The sequence below is a fragment of the Cervus canadensis genome, chromosome 25, assembly GCF_019320065.1.
Source record: "Cervus canadensis isolate Bull #8, Minnesota chromosome 25, ASM1932006v1, whole genome shotgun sequence".
Classification (NCBI taxonomy): domain Eukaryota; kingdom Metazoa; phylum Chordata; class Mammalia; order Artiodactyla; family Cervidae; genus Cervus; species Cervus canadensis.
In genome coordinates this window covers 37,487,498-37,500,836 of record NC_057410.1, presented here as the reverse complement: position 1 = coordinate 37,500,836, position 13,339 = coordinate 37,487,498, and the positions used below count along the sequence as shown (strand labels likewise).

The 13,339-nt window shown below is 36.7% G+C and overlaps 2 protein-coding genes across 3 annotated transcripts in view; one reads left to right on the top strand and one right to left on the bottom strand.

Moving 5' to 3' along the window:
- Nucleotides 1-324: 324 nt before the first annotated feature.
- Nucleotides 325-9,686, top strand: C25H12orf29 (chromosome 25 C12orf29 homolog). The gene is made up of 7 exons (XM_043447546.1): nt 325-612; nt 1,666-1,783; nt 4,537-4,632; nt 5,328-5,444; nt 6,894-7,091; nt 8,064-8,233; nt 9,464-9,686. Exons 1-7 carry the CDS (start codon nt 523-525, stop codon nt 9,650-9,652), a joined length of 978 nt encoding a protein of 325 aa, XP_043303481.1. The 5' UTR covers nt 325-522; the 3' UTR covers nt 9,653-9,686.
- A 133-nt stretch (nt 9,687-9,819) lies between these two features.
- CEP290 (centrosomal protein 290) overlaps nt 9,820-13,339 on the bottom strand; it is an 89,041-nt gene continuing 85,521 nt past the window's right edge. For both annotated transcript variants that reach the window (XM_043447537.1, XM_043447538.1), the window contains 2 exons: nt 11,535-11,614; nt 9,820-10,629 (listed from right to left, as the gene is read on the bottom strand). In XM_043447537.1, coding sequence (XP_043303472.1) covers nt 10,399-10,629; nt 11,535-11,614 — 311 coding nt within the window. In that variant the 3' untranslated portion in view covers nt 9,820-10,398. The remainder of the gene's footprint in view (nt 10,630-11,534; nt 11,615-13,339) is intronic.

Below are 13,339 nucleotides of genomic sequence, written 5' to 3'. Positions count from 1 at the left end.
TTGAGATGTCTCCGGATATTTCTAAGCTTCCACAGTGCTTTCCCCAGGAACATGTTAAAGGGAACACGCAAGTCGGTTTCATCAAAATGATGTTAAATAGCCACCTGCAATGATTCATTACTTATCACTTGATAACATTTAATTTTCATAAATATCATCGGCTACTAATACACACACACCAGAAACGGATAAAACCAGAAACGGATCTTTGTATTTTCACGGTCATTAGAACCCTGAGGGGCGCTCTCGAGAGCGCACACGAAGGTACCTCGGCTTGGGCACACGAAGGTACCTCGGCTTCCGCACTACAACTCCCAGAAGGCTCCGCGGCCAGGAGGCCGTTTCCGGGCGTACGTCCCCGTCCTACGCTCGGAACCGGGGAAATGGGGAGCGCTGCTGTCTGGCCAGCTCGCGGCGCGTTCGCGACTTGACTACGCGGCTGACCGCTCTGGACGCTCCCCTGGTCAGGACCCGGCGCTGTTCGGAAGGGCCCTCTCCACTAGCACTGCTTGAGGACCCACCATGAGGCGCTTGGGGTCGGTGCAGCGGAAAATGCCGTGTGTGTTTGTGACGGAGGTGAAAGAGGAGCCTTCCACCAAAAGGGAGCATCAGGTACCGAGGAGCGCGGGTTCGGCCCGCCGGGCCCGCGGGGCGGCCGCGGGTGGGCTCCTCTTCGCGGCGCGGGCTACATTTGAACCCGCGAGCGTTTCCAGGCGCGATAGAGCCGCCCTCCAGCCCGGGGATCTCTCTGCAGGTTCCGCTCGGGCGGCCCTAGGGTACAGGTCTTCCTTCAGATAAAAGTGTCATAGACTATAAAGACTGTAAAACAGTGGCATAGTCTTTCTCAGAAGTGAAATCACTAAGTTGGTTGGAACTTTTTTCCCCTTCATTCTTGATGCTCTTTGGCTTCCTGACAGTAAGCAAATCATAAATTTAAAACGCAGTTTACTACTGATAAAGCTGAACGGTGCCCGTTTTTCTCCTTAGTACTTAACATACTTAACATTATATTATGCATTTTATGACTGTTGTCTCCTTCCTTAAAATCAATGTTCCACCGAAGGCAGGTGCCTTTTGACCTCTATCCTAGTGCTGAGGACAGTGCTAACCCTTTGGAGGTTTTTAGCAAGTGATTATCAAGTAAATGAACACACGTAGCACCTGAGCTAGGCATACAGCTCTGCATAGGATATGATTCCTGGTGTCAAGCTCATTATGGTGGGTAAAGAAACGTGAATACAGTTGACCTGTGAACAATGCCAGGATTCGGGGTCCGACCCCTTAAAATCCGAGTATAACTTGTGGTTGGCCCTCATATTCAAGCTTCCTCCGTAACAAGTCTTCTGCATCCAGGATTCAACCAACTGTGTGTAGTACTGCAGTATTTACTATTGAAAAAAAATTTGCGTGTAAGTGGTCCCATGCAGTTCAAACCCGTGTTGGTCAAGTCAACTGTACTTAACAAATCTCGGTGGACAAATATGTGTTGCTGTGATAGCATAGAAGAGGAGGAGATGATTTATAAGGACTTTACAGGAAAAATATTTTGAAGGATAAACTGGTGATCATACCTTGGAACTAGGGAAGTTAAAAACTTCCAGGTGAGAGCATGTAGAAGGCATAGAGGCTGTTTATCTTAAACCAGTTTTCTCTTTCTCTTTTAAGCCATTTAAAGTTTTGGCAACTGAAACTGTAAGTCACAAGGCATTAGATGCAGATATATACAATGCAATTCCAACAGAAAAAGTGGATGGAACATGTTGTTATGTTACTAACTACAAAGGTAAACTAAAACTGTACTACAAATATTATTTATTTTTCTTAATCACTTAAACTGTATATATCTGAAGTGCTCTTCATAAACCCTTGGAAACCTAAGTATAATGGGAAAATAATAAAGTCACAATTGATACATTATACTTACTATATACCATTGTATCTTTCTCTTGGGGGAAGAAAGGAAGATAAGTTAATATTTACTTAATAGTGGTTGAGGGCCAGACAGTATGATAAATGCTTTATGTGTTATCTTTACCTATCTGCACAATAAGCCTCTCCCATTTCACTGAAACAGAAACCAAAGCTCAGAGAACATAAATAATTTGTTCAAGACCATTTAATTAATGAAGGCTCAACTGGTAATAGGACCTAGGTTTATGTGACCCTAAAGCTTGTTCTTATTCTGCTGATCCCAGTGCTAATTCAATTGTTTTATTACTATTGTCAGTGTCTCTAATTTGTTTCATTTTAATGTACTTTAAAAGAGGTAGAAATTAAAATCAAAATTGTCAACTATGTTATGGGAAAAAAATGCATTGAAAAGAGAGAAATAATCTTTGTAATTATTTTTCTGGATATTGAAATTACTTCTCAATTCCAGCAAGAGAAATAAAAGTTAAATGCATATTGGATACAGCCTTCATAATAGGAAATCTCTTCTGAAGTGCATCTTTTTTCATTTTGTTGTGATGAAATACACATAACATAGAATTTACCATGTTAGCCATTTTTAAGTGTACAGTTCAGTGTGGTATGTACAGTTCTCATTGTTGTGTTGCTGTCAACACCATGCATCTCCAAAACTCTTCATCTTGCAGAACTGAACCTTTATACCTTTTAAATAACTCAGCCTCCCACCCTGTTTCACACACTACTTTGTTTCTAGGATTTTGACTAGGTAACTCATGTAAGTGGAGTCTTAGAGTATTTGTCATCTTGTGACTGGCTTATTTCACTTAGCATATTGTCCTTAAGATTCATTTGTGTTGTAGTGCATGTCAGAATTGCCTTCCTTTATAAAAGGATGAATACCACACGTTTGTGTATGCCACATAGTTGTGTGTGTATACTGTTCTTCCATCAGTGTGCACTTGGGATGCTCCCACCTACTGGCTGTTGTGAACAACCATGCTATGAATATGGTACACAGATCTCTCTTAGAATCCCTCCTTTCAGTCTTCAGGGTATATATCCAAAAGTAGAATTGCTGTATCATATAGTAGTTATTTTTTTTTGAGGAACTGTCATACTGTCTTCTGTAGCAAGTGCACTATTTATGTTCCTACCAGGAGTATAGAAGAGTTCCAGCTTTTCCATATCCTCACCAACACTTGTTATTTTCTATTTTTTTGATAGTAGCCATCTTAATGGGTGTGCAATGCATTTTTTTATGTTTATTTTTAAAGAGAACGAAAGGTTCAGTCAACAGAAATGACAGTGTAGTTTTAATCTGGTTCTTCATATTATTTATTGGTATAGCTAATAAGTAATGTAGAATGCCTTACCCAAACTGTAATCAATAATTTTTCAAATAACTGATTTATATATGAAGAAACTGAAAGTTTTTTTTAGGGTTTTATATTTATATTATGGGCTTCCCAGGTAGCACTAGTGGTAAAGATCTCTCCTTCCAATGTAGGAGACATAAGAGAAGTGGGTTCCATCCCTGGGTCAGGAAGATTTCCCTGGAGGAGGGCCAGGCAGTCCACTCCAGTATTCTTGCCTGTAGAATCCCATGGACAGAGGAGCCTGGTGGGCTACAGTCCATAGGGTTACAAAGAGTGAGACATGACTAAAACGACTTAGCACACAGGCACATATTTATATTAAGAAACTTAAGTATGCATCACATTGTGTAATTACTATCGATATAGTGTCAGTTAAACAAAATTGGATTGCTAAAGAAAACTTAGAGAACCCAGAGTGGCAGTGCTTATAAATCCACAGTTACTTACATACAGGATAGGCGATACAGTAAGGGGACTCAAAGGGTGCACATCACAACCAGAGACTCTCTCAGTGAAGGGTCTGATGAGACCTGGTGAAAGCGTCTGTGGTCCTCCCCTGACGCCTCTCCTACCTTCCTGACAAATCTAGGAAAGACAAACTTTTTAAAATTAGGGACCACTACTGATGTAGGCAGGGAACACCTCAGAAAGAGGGAATCTGAAATGGAGTCCCAGCTGGGGATTTTTATTTTTTGCTGATCATGAAGGCATCTTCCTGCTAAGTAACCAGCTTCAGCAGCATCCCCCCAGGAGGCTCAGTGAGACCAAGTGCAGCTCCTTAGTCTCACTGTTGTCGAGAAAAACGCTGGTACCTGCCCTGAAATGTCTCAGACCCCTGACTGCAAAGCATCACTGTTCATCAGCGTTCTAGGCCTTGACCCCAGGGGTCAGACCCATGTAAAACAACTTAGCTTCACTCCACATTTTTGGGGTTAACCCTCATAGCATAACTTAACATAGTTACGGTTTAGAGAAGGTGTGAATGCAGTTTCTGGTTATGTTTCCGTTTAGCAAAGAGATAGCTTCAGTTTCTCGGGATTGCTAGTTTCTAATATGTCTGTGGGATGATGTCATTATGAAAGGGTCAGATTTGTTTGTTTGTTATCCTGCATATTTCTCTTTGCCTTTTGAGTTGTTTCTCTTAGAGGAAATGACCCTACGTTTATTGAAAAAGGTTATACTGAAATGTCTTTCAAGCTGAATTTTATTGTTGCCTCTTAAACTTTTTTTTTTCCTTATTATTTTTTAGGTCAGCCATACCTTTGGGCTCGGCTAGATAGGAAACCTAACAAATTAGCTGAGAAAAGATTTAAAAATTTTCTACATTCAAAACAAAACTCAAAAGGTTAGTGGGTTCTTTTTTTTAATTAAAGCTTTTCATGATTTAAGTTGAAATTTTTGTCTTATTTCTTGCTGTGGTGTTCTATACATTATATCCATCTTTACAGTTTAAGCACTTTGGGAAAAGAAAAAACTTACAACTGAATATCTTTTTATGTAAAATAATATTCTTGAAAAATATTTCAAAATATTTTCCTAACATTTCTGTGACTCTTCATTGTAGTTTGTCAATTTTATTAAAACATACAAGTTACTATGAGTGACACATTTGGTTTTGTTTGCCCAAAGACAAGTAGGTAATTTTATAAATCAGGCACAAATCTCAAAGGGTTATTCATAGTTTTAATTATTAAATTCCTCTAAGTAGATATATACATGTATCATTATACATCCACTCATATATATAATCTTTATATATTTGTATTCATAGTGCATTAAAAATTCACCATAAATCTATACACACTGTAACATTGGGTGCTTTAATGAGACTGTTAACCTACTTTTACAGATGGTGGGATCAAAATTGAAAATTTGAAGTGTTAGTACCTTAACCTGAGAAGTGTGGTGGTGGTAATGAATGGAGACTAATTAATATGGTATCTGATTTGAGGGGTTCATGAGTTGTTCCTACTTTGAATTTGTTCAGTGTTTTATGTTGTTTAAAGTATCACCACACATAAGATTATTTAATTCTTTTAGAATTTTTTTGGAATGTTGAGGAGGACTTCAAACCTGTTCCAGAGTGCTGGATACCAGCGAAGGAAATAGAACAATTAAATGGGAATCCAATGCCTGATGAAAATGGACACATTCCTGGTATTACTAGATCTCTTCTAAAATACAATTTTGTGTTTACTAGTAAAAAGAACAAAAGATACATGCAATTGAAAATGGTAGAATATAATTTTAATATGGTGGTTCATGGTATTTATACAAAAGATGTTTCATATCAAGAATGTCCTTTCAGTTTTAGAATATCTTCTTAGATGGACAGTTTATTACCTATAGTCTGTAAAAATTAATAAAGCATTGAGTTTGGGAATAGCCTTGAAGTATTGTTAGGATAGATGTATGACCGATTACATTATATTAAGAAGCCTTTACTTTTTAGACTGAAGTTAACAATATGCATATATTTTAAGTACCTATAATGTGCATAGATTTTAGTAACATAAAAATGAAGATCAGAACCCTTATCCTTGATGATCTTGTAGACAGCAGGAAAAAAAGTCTACCAATAATAGTATGATTTAAGAACTAGAAGGAAATAATACACAAGGTACAGTTGGAGAAAAGGGGAAGAATTCCTAGCTCAACCTGTGGTGGCTAGTAGAGTCACCTAAGGAGAGTGGACATTTATCCTGAAGCTCAAGAACCAGGAGGTTAGTTGGCAAGGGATGAGAGGCTAGCTTAGGCAAACTCCCACAAAGGGGAGAGGTCATGGCATCCTTTGGAAATTTTAAATAACACCTTAGTGTGGCTGGAATGTTTATAACTGGGGTTATAAAAGTAGACGCTGGAGATGTGTAATGGGGTCACATCTTAAGGCTTTGTATTCTAGTTGAAGAGCTTTGTGAAGCTTATCCTAAAGATGACTATTAAGCAGTGGTACAGCAGAACTAAATTTAAATTCTTGAACTGTGATAAAAGGGTAGGGAGTTGGAGATAGTAGACTAGCAAAGAGGTTATTACAGTAGTCTGGGTGAATAATGAGTACCAAAGATGTGATGGTCATAATAGTGTTTATGTTATAGTTTTTTTTTTTTTTGGTAAGGAATTCTCCACAACAAAGAAGCCTAATCTGGCAACAGGAGTTAGGAAGGGAATAGCATTTGATAAATGTAGAATCAATAAATTGTTCAATAAATACTGGAACAATACAATAAATTGTGGAACAATTGCATCTGTCTGTTATCCCTGAAACTGGAGAGGAGGTAGAGGGAAAATTGAAAAAAGTTTTAGTGCTGTGTCTTAGAATGGTGCTCAGTTCTTACTGAAAATATGAATTTTCTTTAAAAAGAATTCTGGGTACTCTGTAGTAAATAATCAAACAGGTTAATACCTCAGCAGAATCGAGACCTTATGATTAGAAAAAGAGGATGATTTACAAAGTAGTAAAACTGTTAACATCTCCACTGATGTTGAATGATACCTGCGTGTGATAGAACATCCAGAGAATTTGCTACAAAAATTAAAATTACCTTAGTCTTAATCCAGAGAAAAACAATGCAAAAAAAAAAAAGCACCTGTCTCTTTAAATGCCAGGCTGGGTGCCAGTGGAGAAAAGCAACAAGCAGTACTGTTGGCATTCGTCTGTAGTCGATTATGAGTTTGAGATCGCCCTGGTCCTGAGGCATCATCCCGATGATCCTGGCCTTTTGGAAATTAGTGCAGTGCCGCTCGCAGACCTTCTAGAACAAACACTGGAGCTTATAGGAACCAATATTAATGGAAATCCTTATGGTGAGTAAAAGCCTTTTCTTGTTTAGTTATAGCAATCATTTATAAAGAAAACTTCCTAGGTTCAACTGAAAGAAATACACACTACAGACGTGACTAATAAACTTGGAGTTGTTTCTAGATTCCCTCGTTTAGTAGTACTTGTCTGTTATTTCACTTAGCATAATATCCTTTAGGTTAATACATGTTGTTACAGTTGACAGGATTTCATTCTTTTTTTATACCTAATGTTCCATTTTCTGTATGTGTACCCTATATCTTTATCCATTCATAGTGAGGTAATTAGTTTAATTATAACAGCTAAGAGTAAAATAAATGAAAGAATTAGCAATACCATATCAAGCTTCAGAATATATACCATGAAGATTTGAGTACAAGTCCTGAGGGCATTATGTAGCATTGTTGACAGGCGGATGAAGACAGACCCAAGGTCATTAAAGCTGTAATAACAAAATCCAATATAGAGATCAGAAGGAGATTGATTGGCAGGTGAAAAGAAGCTAAGGCAGTAACTATGCAAGTTACCAGATACAGTGTGGCCGTTTGGCAAACATTGAATGATTGTGGCCAGTGGTGTAGAGCAGTGGTTGGTGGACTTTTCTATAAAAGGCTACATAGTAAATATTTAGTTTTTGGGGGCCATATCTCTGAAAGACCATAGACAGTACTTAAATGAATGGGTTGGCTGTGTTCCATTGAAACAATTTACAAAAATAGGCATTTCGCTGGACTTGGTCTGAAGGTTAAAGTTTGCCAACTCCTGGTATAGAGCACTTGACGGTAGAATTTAGACTTAGTGGGATAAAGCACCAACTTTTGAGTGAAGGCAGTTGTAATATATTTCTCAAGTAATCAGACCTTTTGGTAAATTTATTCCTGAGTGTTTTAAGAGGCTTTTTTTTTACTTGGAGAGAGAAATTTTCTAATTCTTTTGGAAACTTCCGTAAGGCTAATGGCAAATTTTTATCACTTTAGGGTTAGGAAGCAAAAAGCATCCATTACATCTTCTTATACCACATGGAGCATTTCAAATAAGAAATCTACCTACCTTGAAGCACAGTGATCTGTTGTCCTGGTTTAATGGTTGCAGAGAGGGTAAAATTGAAGGAATAGTATGGCACTGCAATGATGGCTGTTTAATCAAGGTAATGGCAGAAAAGAATTTGTAGGATTACGTCATTTTATGTTCCTGAAACAAAGTAGAAGTGGCACTGCAGTACTCTGCAAATTGTAGTAATTCTGATAGGCAGTAATTTCTTCATCTCACGTGCCACCATCTTCATATGATAACATTGTTTCCCAATATGCATGCTGTGGGGCTTTGGTTCTTCTAGATGTGCTTCAGAATTAAAGTGATGGAAACATCTGGAAGACCCTACACATGTTGAACATGTGTTCTCGGAATCATCTGTATTATGACTTCACATGAAAGCATTTCTCAAACTCGCTTGATTATAGAATTTGTTAAGTGCCAAGGTGACAGTTAATATATACAGAATGAATTATTTTACACTTTTTGCTCTTTCTGTGTCCTGGACTTGTCTATTTAATTTCACATAGGTTCACACTGTAATGTTCAAAACTGGAACTAATCCAGTTTGGACCAACCCAGACTCCAAACAATTAAGCCAAAAAGTTAGAAATCATTTTTAACACCTTTCCATCACTTCATACATCTAATTATCAGTTCTGAAAGATTCTCATCTATTGTATCTGTGTACTTCTCACCAATCAGTTGGCTGTTAATTTTAATTTAAACCAAGATTCATGCTTGAATTATTTTATCACCATCCTAAGCATTATCTTTCAGTCTTATCCCTGTACTGTCCTTTCTTCACAAATGAATGAGAATACTATTCCCCTGTGTAGTGACATTTAAGATTTTTCATGATCTGGCACCTGCTAAAATTTCTAGAACTCTCCACTTCCATCTCTCAAACATACACACATTGTGTATGTTCTTAACTAACTGCAACCAGAGCAAAACGCACTATTCTATCACGTTATTCCCTTTGGTTAGAATGACTTCTACCCACATTTTTCAACTGGCTGCCTTCTGTATTTAGCAACAGACTCTATTATTCATTACCATTTTTATGGAGCCCCTGATTATGTTCCTGGAACGTTTCCAGGTGCTGACAGTACAGAGTTAACAAAACAGTGTCTCTGCCTTCATGAAGCTTACATTCTAATGGGAAAGATAGACAATAAGCAAGTAAATATGTACTATGTCAGGAGGAAAACAGCTATTAAAAAAAAGGGTTAGATGAAATGGAGCCTTAAATAACTCCCAGTGGCTGAGAAATAGTAGGCACTCAAAAGATTTGTGAGTAAAGATAACATAGGCTAAAGCTAACTTTTTTTTTTCTTTTCAGGTCCATCGCCACCATCTTGGTTTATGTTGGCCGATCCCAGATACTTATATGAATTCAAAACCAGTTCTTATCAACATGAATCTGAACAAATATGAGTATGCCTTTGATGCTAAGTGTTTATTTAATCATTTTTCAAAAATAGACAATCAGAAATTTGGTAGGCTCAAAGATATAATACTTAATGTATAAACTGGAAGTGCAATTAAAAACCAGCTTCATTGTTGTTGCGTTTCAGTGTTGAATACTCTGCCATGTTTATAAGGTAAAAATATCTCAGTTTTAGTTTATTGTTCAGTGTCTTAATATAGCAATATGTCTTTTAGCATTTGAAGCAATCAATTTTCCAGCTGCAAATATTTATTCAAAATTTTATTTAGAAACAGCAAATGAATTTTAACCTCTGGAAATAAAAATATAATAATAAGCTCTCCACCTTGTACAAAGGTTGGATTCAGTCCATTGTACGTGGGTAGTTTAAAAGACAAACCAACAATTTTGGACCATTACTTTAAAAATTAAATAGTTTAAACTGAATTTAAAATTGCTAGACATTTAACAAAACATATGGCTCAACTTAATAACATATATAGACATAATTTGAGAATCTTAACACATATATAAATATGTAAGTATATATAAAACCCCAGTTTTAAATGTTTAAAAAACTTAGTACAACATTGTAAATGTATAAAAATTTACCATAGCTTATTGCCTATTTGACAGATATAACATATCCGAACAGTCTTCAAAAATATACTTTCCTAATATGTTGAAATTTTCATATAATTTTATTTACTAAAAATTCCAGTTTAAGTAAAGCTATGAGGTATTGGGAAGGAAATCATGTAGGTCAGACTTGCTTGATTTCCAGATGGAATTTTAACTTACAAAGTTAGTAAATAGTTAAATAAAACTATATAGTTAGAGATGGCCTTTTAGTATATGGGGAAATTAACAGGATTTTCCTCCTCATCTTCAAACTGTTCAGAAGCAGCAACAGGACTAGTTAATTCAACTCCAAATTGTTCAGAAAGTTTCTTTAACTTCTCTTCTAAGAGAATATTTTTTTTCACTTCTTCTTTGTAGTTATACTTCAGATCTTCAATTTCTTCAAAAAATGATGGATCAAAATTTTCCAGTTCTTTTTTCAGCTTTTTTATTTCCTCCTAATAAGAACATATTATCTTTTAAAGGTATACAGAGGAAAAAAATACATTCTTTAGGTATGAACTAAAGAGAATGAATTACAAACATGAAAGCCAAAGAAACCTGAATAGTCAAATATAAGGCAGAAGTCAAATTATTCTCTTAAGTTATGTCCTAGTCTGGCACTATAATTTATCAACTATTAAATCAGAGGGGATTTAATCTTTCCCCAAAAGAATATTAAGATGTTCTCAGTGTGAGGCAGTGAAAAAACTTAGTTATTCACAACACTGAAGTTATTTTGGTTACAATTCTTTGGTTTAGGCTTCATTTCTATTTTCTTTACAAGTATCTAATTTTTAATGAATAGTAGTCACCTGTTATAAATGTATTTATGATCAGGGAAACTGTATGGCTTCTGCCTGGCTAAAAGTTAAGCATGTGGTAAAGAAACAATTCAAGCTTTAATGGCCAGGTAGAATAGCCAGTGAGCACTAGTTAATTTTCATATTTATGCTCTTTCGTTCTGTTTAGAGTCTTAAACAGATAAAGCATAAAAGATATCAAGTATCTTTAAGTGAACCATTTCTGAAAAGAATTTAAAAAAGAAAAAGACACTATTCCCAAAACTTAGGAAAATATTAAAATAATAAGCTATATCTGTGACAATTAAAAATAATTAACTCTTTAAAGAATCCCATTTGTTCTGTCTCAATTTTTTGGTGGTTCTATATAATATTTTGAATAAAGTCAGATGAATATAAAAACCTTAATATCAAGGTTTAAATGTAAGTATAAAACGTGATTCCAGGAATATTTAGGATACAAACTTAAAATTCAGAGATGGCGATCATAAAAATAGTTTTCAACAGCTGTTTTCACAAAACATTTATAATACTATGATTAGATACAATTAAATGCTTACCTTCAAATGCTGCTTTTCCAGATCTGAGGTTCTGAGCTGTGTCTCTAGATCTTTGACCTTTTCCTTTAGTTGATCAGGATCTGCCCCCACATAGTAAAAATTAGACTAAGCTTTTTCCCACTCTGAGTTCAAGATAATGGACTTATTTTAGAAGAGAAAGATGAAACTTCTGGAACTAGAGCCTGGAAAATGTGGCCTTTATAGCTGGATCAGTTCAGGCTGTGAATTCTGTATGTTAACCTCTATATCAAGTATTACAATTCCATAGCAAACAAAGAGACATACGCTAGTTGTCAAAAGTATAGAGTCAGGTTAATTTTTTACATGGAAGAAATCATTTGCAGAGGAAAATTCAAGAACCAAGAAAATTTTTTAGGTCTAAACGTACAACGTTAGAATAAGTATATGATTAGGGAAGGGGCTCCGGCTACCAGCAGCTCTGGCTGTTCCCTGTGTGTCAGGATGTATTTACTGTGTAATTACTGTGTGAAGAATGCCCTGGGCAGGATGGATACACAAAGATGAATACATCTTGACGTTTTGGTAGGAAAACATAGAAAGCATAAGGGCATTAGTTTAATTTATTGATTTCCTCCAGAGTTAAACATATCTCTAATTTTATAAAGAGAGTCGATGTGCAATAGGAGTTTTTCTTTAATTAACCATCTTGGCTAGAAACATTTTCTTTAAACTGCATATAATGTGTCTTATTATATAGCCATCAAAAGGTAAAATTTTTTAAAATGCTAAATTTTGAGAAAATAACGTCAGCAAACACATTTTCATTAATGGAACAGGAAGCATATTCTATTAAGGTGACCTTGGAATGCTCCTCTAAGTTGGAGACAAGTATTTTCCTCATACTTTTCAAACCTTTCCTCACCTTTGCATAAAGTGCTAATGATTTTTTTTTACAGAGTTGATTCTTGATCATTGAAACGCTATATGAGTTGTCTTAATCAGTGGGATGCTATATATTACACACTTTGGTAATGAAACAGTGCAGTAAACTTGATGTATAAGTGTGTGCTCAGTCGTGTCTGACTTTCTGTCACCCGTGGACTGTAGCTCGCCAGGCTCCTCCGTCCATGGAATTTTGCAGGCAAGACGACTGGAATGGGTTGCCACTGCCTATTCCCAGGGACCTTTACAACTCAGGGGTCGAACCCGCATCTCTTGTGTCTCCTGCATTGGCAGGGGGATTCTTGACCGCTGTGCCACCTGGGAAGCCCAGTTACAATGTACAGCACTTTCCAAAAGCTAGCTTACTAACCACTTACAGTTAAATAGTGCTTTAAAATTTCCAAACAATTTGATTTTTGAGCCTTAACAATCTTACTGATATCCTCATTTTTAAATAGGAGATAAAGAATATGAGGGTCAAAAATCCCCTCTCGGGAGGCTGACGTTTAGAGAGAGAAAACTTGCTGACTGTCAGCAGCGTTGACAGCTCTTGGGTACTGTGCCTGGTGTAGTACCAGACTGGCCGCTGTGAGAGATGCTGTCAGAAGAGGTTTGTGCACGGACTCCAGATCACCAAAGGAGATGCAGTGCAGTGGTCATCGGCAGAGACTGGCAGTGAACGCTGGAGTTTCCCAGCTTCAGGCTCCATCCTGCCTTGGCTGCCTCCTAGCTGCTGCAGCCCTGGGGACAGGTTACTTAACCCCTTTGAACAGAGGTAACATGGAGACAGAAGTACTCAAAATTCAGGGTCACAAGAATTATAAAATGCGTATAAAGCATTTAGCATAGTGTTTGGTACAACTGATAGTTGTACCATGGTAGTTGGACATGATCGTCTTGTT